The 7,343-nt window shown below is 37.5% G+C and overlaps 1 protein-coding gene across 1 annotated transcript; it reads left to right on the forward strand.

Annotated features, from left to right (window-relative positions):
- Window positions 1–493: 493 nt before the first annotated feature.
- On the forward strand, window positions 494–2,381 carry LOC122064201 (HVA22-like protein f). Its single transcript, XM_042627927.1, has 5 exons — window positions 494–684; window positions 778–804; window positions 927–1,049; window positions 1,608–1,854; window positions 2,005–2,381. Exons 1-5 carry the CDS (start codon window positions 638–640, stop codon window positions 2,029–2,031), a joined length of 471 nt encoding a protein of 156 aa, XP_042483861.1. The 5' UTR covers window positions 494–637; the 3' UTR covers window positions 2,032–2,381.
- The last annotated feature ends 4,962 nt before the right edge of the window (window positions 2,382–7,343 follow it).

Here is a 7,343-nt window from a genome sequence, read left to right on the forward strand (position 1 = left end):
CTTATGCTAGCCTTAAAATTCTAAAGATGATTAATCCGGGTGACCCATTGAATTTGGGTCCTACAAATTACTCTCTGGAGAACCATAGGCCATCATTTGAGTTGCCCAGTGGAGAAATCAAAACTTAGCATCTTTTATTGTAATGCCACCCCATCTCTCTCTCTCTCTCTCTCTCTCTCTCTCTCTCTCTTTCTTCTCTAATTTATTGTGGAAAAAAAAAAAAAACCCATCAACACATAGGAAAAAAGCATATATTCTTTGATTACTTGTGCTGTTATCCTCTGCGTTAAGGCTTCTGGGTAGCCAGCCAGATACAAAGGCTTGCCCATACGTTACGTTAGATGGGTTCTTCACTCCTTCCTCCCAACCCCATGCACGAAGTTGACGTCTAAGAAAGCAACGTGAAGGTGGGTACGTGTGTGTGTTACATGTAGTCTTTCTAGTACTTTTCCTTGTCACATTCTCTTTCTATGGCCTTTCTTATTTCCTTCTTGTAAGGGGAAAGAAGACTTTGAAACTTCCCAGTTGACCCTTCCCATTCCGTTATAAACCCTAGCACATCTCCTGCTCCTCATCTCACCAGAATTCAGAACTACCAATAGTCCATCAATTTGAAAACTAAAAACAGAAGGATACAATGGGTTTCCTTGGAACTGTTGCAAGGAATTTCGATTCATTAGTTGGGTAAGCAGAAATTTTACAACAAATTATGCATTTGTTTATGTTCATGAGTTCTAGATCTTGATCACTCTCTCTTGTTCTTGGTTTTTGATGCAGACCTGGAGTTATGCTACTGTATCCATTGTAAGTGCATATTCATAATTAGATGTAATTGTCGTTGTAGTTCTTTTTCTTCTTGTTCTTCTTCCATATATCCTCTTGTTCTTGTTTCTATAAATTGATGAATTTGAGTACTCCATGAACAGATATTCATCTATGAGAGCGATTGAAAGCCCTTCAACCCTGGACGATCAGCAGTGGCTGACATATTGGATTCTCTACTCTTTCATCACACTTTTTGAGCTTTCTTGCTGGAAAGTTCTGGCTTGGTAAATAATTAACAATGTTCAAGTCTTTTCTTTTTTTGGATGAATGAAAATATTTCAAATGAAGCCTAGAAAATCTCTCCTAGAAGAGAGGAAATACTAGAGTAACCCAGTGCACGATGCTCCTGCTACCATAGGGTTTGAAAGGGGTATATGCAATCAGCCCTACTCCCTGCTTCGCAGGAGAAACTGTTTCCAAGGTATGAACTTGTGACCAATATGTTGCAATAGTGCAATTTAACCAGTGCGTCACAGAATGATAAAGACAAGGAGGGAGAGCTCTACGACAAAATCAACAGCCTATTACTATAACAGAATCAATTAACAAGGAAATCCGAAGAGGAACACAGCCTAAACAAAAACCCACTAAACTGGGGAAACCCAGAAAGAAAGAAAAACGACCTGCAACAAAATTACTCTGCAGGAGAACTATACTCTAATCTTCTACTTCTCCTTTTTCATGTCTTTATTGTTTGATGTGGAACATGGATGAATATTCACTAAGACAGTTTTTTGTGTATATATAAGTACTAACTGATCATGCTTAACTGTGTATACTAGGTTTCCACTTTGGCCATACATCAAACTTGTATGCTGCATGTGGTTGGTGCTACCAATCTTCAATGGAGCAGCTTATATTTATGAGAATTTTGTGAGGAAGTATGTAAAGATTGGTGGATTAGTGAATGAGAATTATCCTGAGGAACACCGGAAGGTTATCCAGATGATGAGCCTCGACGCCAGGAAGTCGGTCGAGCGATACATTGAGAAACATGGACAGGAGGCCTTCGACCGGGTTATCAAAGCGGTATGAGATTAAACAAATTATGAACACAAGACCTAATTAGCTGCAGTTTTACTACTCCATGGAGAATTGAAAAACACTAATATATATATAATTCTGTTCTTAATTTAGGTTTTAACGTCATTTTTCTCATATGCTTGGTCATCTTTTCAGGCTGAGAAGGAAGCAAAGAGACACTAGAGAAATCAATTCTTTCCTTTAAAAGCTCCTCCTACTCTGCAAGTTATAATCACACACACCTTGAGTCTTCATATGGGTTGTTCATATTTTAATTTTTTTTTTTTTTTCAAAGCAGAAGAATAATTAATAATAATGTTGTTATCAAAAGAGACACCTCCATTTGATTGCTCATGCAAGTATTTATGTACATTGTAATTGATTAATTATCAAGGAAACATCTCAATCAAAACCTGAACAACCTTAGGTTCTTCCTGAATAACAAAGTCCATTCCTTTGGCTTGAGGTAAAAAAGAATCACATGTAATGCATTCATTGGCTTTAATTAAATATCAAATCCTTTAATAGACAAATGATGCTTCTAGCGTGGCCGAACATGAATGACTGAAAGTGATATCTTTCCATCATTTTGATTTTAATGTAGATATATATCTTTCCAAAATCAAAATGTTTCAGAGGTTTCAACATAAATTTGAGAAGACCCATATTTGTTTTAATATAGATATATATCCTTGACAGCAAGACAGGGATAATAGCAATAGCTCCAATGCTTGATAGGATATTGTCAATGACCCATACTTGTTGCATTAAAGGCCTTTGTGGATATGATTATGTAATTGTATAGTCATTCCAATTTCATTTGATTTCATTCTGCTTATGGATGCTTGGAATAATCTCTTCTTCATCATTCAGTAGACAATGTTCATCAGCAATGACCTGTGAAGGTTATTATTATTATATATATATTTTTTTATGGTTATACTTGCTAGACCTGAAAAGTCAAAATAGGCAATGTGAATCCCAGAATCCATGAGAATTAAGATCCCTGATCAAGACAACTTCCACATCAATGTACTGTTTAAAGATTTTTTTTTTTTTTTTTTGGGGTGAATAACCGATACATTCAATAAAGTGCAAGGAAATAAGGGACCCCTTACAAGAGAAGCCGGGGAATCTAACCCTAAGGGTGTAGCTCAATTTGCAAGGGAGCGTTCTTAAATCAACATGAGTCCTGAGTTCGACTCCTTTAACCCCCTTGGATTTAAACCCATAGGTTCTATGGTTCTCATAGGAGCTGACACTGACCCGATTCGTGTGTATGGAGGTATACACATGCGTCTGAGGGATTAATTGGGCCAAAGGGCTGGACACCCTTGTTAGCACCCAAAAAAAAGGGGGGTGGGGGAGGGGGGAGGGGAACAAAGAAAAACAACTATACTATCAAGGATTCAAGGTCAAAACTCCCTTGACTGAGAAAAGCAATATTGGGATCCATGAGTCGAATATGTAAACCCTAAAAAGTGACCAAAAACCTATTACGGGGAATATCAATACAAGATTCTTGGTGGGCTTGCACCTTACTGGTAACATCAAATGAAATGGATTCCCAAATTTGATGGATAATTCTAGATCACCTAGCCGAGTTTCTAAGGTTTTGTTCCATCCTAATGTGGTAGATAGAAGCTCCAAGCATAATCTTATCAATTGAATCTAAAATGGACTTTCCTTTTAAAACTTTTCCTTATTCACCTCCACTCAACCTCTAAGTTTCCAATCTTCCAATTGATGGACCCCATTTGCACATAATCCCTCCCCATAGACTTGAAGAGAATGAACACCGGAAGAAGAAGTGTTGAATATCCTCAACTTCCTTCAAACAAAAGCAAGAAGAAAGTTGAGAGCGAACTTGTCTGAATTGAATGAAGTCTTGAGTCGGAGAGTTTTAGCCAACACTCTCCACATAATAAAGTTGTGCCTAGGAATGTGATTCTTGAACCGGACCATATCAAACCAGGGCACCACGGCCAATGTGGTTCTCACAAGATTCCAGGCTAAGGTCAAGGAAATCTCCCAGAGTGTGAAGCATTTAGTTTCACTAGATCTTAAGAACCTCTCCTCCTACTTCCCCTCACATGCTATACGTGCCTCAAGCATACTAGGAGGGAATACCGGCTATGGATCCATATACCATCAATGAGAATGGAAGATACTTTGAAAAGTTTACCTATCCTAGAAAGATAACAACTTGAATATCCATACACATTGAAAAGCATGCCCTGGGAACTACCAATTGTCTAACCAAAGAAGGGTTGAAGAGCCATCATCCAATATGGATTTAATAAACCAGATCGAGCTACCAAATGTCTATATTTTAAATCTTCCGCTAAGGCCAAGGTGCATCTACGGGGAAAGATACCATCAAGATAAAATCCTCCTTTCGGTATTTGGAGTATATCCAATCAACTCATTAACTCTTACTCTTGGACGCCAATTTCTCAATGAGCTTCAAAATCGCTATGGCATTCACATCTTTGGGTCTTCTCGAACAAAGACCCCCTCTCATTTGGGAAGGCATATTGACACCCAATTGATGGTATGAACGAATTTGTTATTGTGAGTGCCTTTTCACAAAAGGTGCTCATTATGGTTGCGCTATTTGGATGATGGATTGCGGTAATCCAAAACTAACCTACTAGCGTACGAAAGAAATTTAGCTTTCTATAGTTGAAGCTTCTTCATTAGATTATCAAGAATAGACATACATTGTGGGCAATGAGGCTGGCAATGATGAGAGATGAACCCCAAAAGAACCCTGAAATAGCCTTAAGATTTACTTTCGCCTCCTCTAATAATCCAGTTAAGAACAAAAGGAGTTTCCATTTGTTCACATTCAATCTAAACATACCCATGAAGGAGGATATAAGATCGACAATAAATGATATTGAACAAATATTTTCCTGGGTGAAAATCATAAGTTCATCAACAAAAGTAAGATAGGACAACTGGAGTACTTTGCACTCAGGAAGCAAATGTATTTTTTTCTTGTTTGGTAAAGGCTTCAATAAACAGCGTCAATAGGAAAGGGGAAAGAGGGCATCATTGCCTGATTCCAACCCTACTTCTGAAAAAACCGGTAGGATTCCCATTAACCTAGATCGAGAAATGAGTGGAGGAAACACAAGGGAACACCCAACCTATGAAGGTCATCTGAACCATCACTACTTCCTTGTCAACAAAAAAAAAAAATTGAATCATAAGCTTTTAACATTAGTGGCAGTCGATCGCGGGGGGAAAGAAAAAAAAGATGAAAGAGACTAATAACTTTATTTGGTTCTTCCTCATGCTGATATTATCAGCGGATTCATAGAGATTCCAATACAACTCTAAGCAAGAATTAGTGCGAATGGATATCATTCAATACAATAAATTACATTCAACATACAATAATTGTCTTTTTCAAATCTTGGGACCATCGTATGGGGTATTTTATTTTTTTTCCCATCGATCTCCTTTTCTTGAAATTTAATTTTGACGGAGAAAGATGGTTTAATCAGAAGGAATAATACTCATAGAGTCTTTAGAAACTTTTTAGCCACTCGGTGGGATTCCCTCCCACTACTTGGGAACATTCTGATATCACACAAATCCAATTCCATGGCACTTTCTGCCCTTTGTCTTCTCTGTGGTCTGCTTTGCAGACAAAGACCCATCTTGTTGAGTGCAAACTACTTGGATTTTTTTTTTTTTTTTTTTTTTAATCATTATGGAATGTAACTTCATAGAGGAAGCTCTCTGACCAAGTTTGTCTTTTGATCACATTCCTAGTGAGGAGAAAGCCGACATACATGGGTTTTTTTATTTTTAATTTTTAATTTGGATCATAATTTTTTGTTGGATTTTCATATTTTTTTTTTGGGTACAGTTAAATTTGTAGTATATAAAGGGTAACCAAAATGGTGAGAAAATGTTGGGTACGTTCTTCCGTTTCATTTATTCCTTGCGAAATTATAGCAATCAATTCCCCAAACTTTATGGGAATTCAAAGAGAACAATTCTTTATAATTCACCCAACCACTTCTTGGGTCCTATTTGTTTGACAAGTAAGGTTAGCCTGAAAAAAAAGGAGCATGTCCTAGAGTGTGGAGGATAGTTTGTTAAAAAGAGCATGTCCCAGAGTGTGGCTAATGCACATAGACAGAAGTCCCTGAAAGATAACCATCCTGACACCATAAAAGACAAAAATCCCACCCATGCTGATGCTTCCACGGGCACTCTTATTGGCCCCCGCACTAGCACAGGAGCCACATTCCTGGACAGAAAACTCTCCCTCGCATGTCCAGGAGCGTGGAAGGTAGCCTGAAAAAAGAGCATGTCTGGGAGTGTGGCTAATGCGCCCAGACACAAGCATAGTTAGCAATTCGGCCGAATAATTCGCGGGAGTGTGGCTAATGCGCCCAGACACAAGCATAGTTAGCAATTCGGCCGAATAATTCGCGAATTATTCGGCCGAACCGAATTTTAAAGAATTTTATCAAAAATTCGGACCGAATCCGAATTAAAAATAAAATTCTTTAAAATTCGCGACTTTTTCAAAAATGAATATAATTCGCGAATAATTCGGACCGAATCCGAATTAAACCGAATTATTCGGTCCATTTAAACATTATTTAAAAAAAAAAAACCAAAAATAAAAAAATAAAAAATTAAAAAAAAAAAACAATTTTTTTTTTTTTAAAACCCCAATAAGATTTTTTGACTGCTTTTTTGACCGAATCCTTAAATTAATCGTCCGAATTATTCCGAATAATTCTCCGTCCGAATAATTCCCGAATCCGAATTTGCTAACTATGGACACAAGTCCCTGAAAAATAACCAGACTGACACCATAAAAGACAAAAATCCCACCCTTGCTGATGCTTCCACAGGCAATCCTGTTGGCCCTTGCACTAGCGCAGGAGCCACATTCCTGGACAGAAAACTCTCCCTCTTAACTAAATTCATCATATAGAACAGTAGCAGATGGTAGTTGATAATTCCTGCCCTCTGCCCTCATCAAGATAAAAGTCAGGCAAGCTAATTTTCTCGTGAAGGCCTCCAGCAAGGACAAGCTCACCATGTGTATGATTAGAGGTACTCCGGAAAGACAAATCATTCTCAAGTTTGGGAGGGAATTGACATAGACTGGGAAATCTCATTTTTAACAGGTCAGTGTTTTTTTTCCCTGACATTTCCCATACAGGGACACATTTATTCTTCTGCATCTCAATTTTAAGCTGAGAATAGATGGAGTTTTTCCCATGATTTTCTCTTTCACAAATTTACTCATGAAACACAGTCAAATATAAAAATTCCAATTAATAGTCAAATAGAATTACTCCTATGCACAGAATATTGGAGTAAAATGAGCCTTCAAAGCATAAAAGTAGTCCAAATATGTAAGAAGCATAGCATAAGGATTTTCACTATGTTAGTTTTACCTAAATCAATCAGAAGACATTTGTTCATTTATTGATATTCACAAGAACAATAGGAAC

The sequence above is a fragment of the Macadamia integrifolia genome, unplaced genomic scaffold (genome assembly GCF_013358625.1).
Source record: "Macadamia integrifolia cultivar HAES 741 unplaced genomic scaffold, SCU_Mint_v3 scaffold155, whole genome shotgun sequence".
NCBI classification, from domain to species: Eukaryota; Viridiplantae; Streptophyta; class Magnoliopsida; order Proteales; family Proteaceae; genus Macadamia; species Macadamia integrifolia.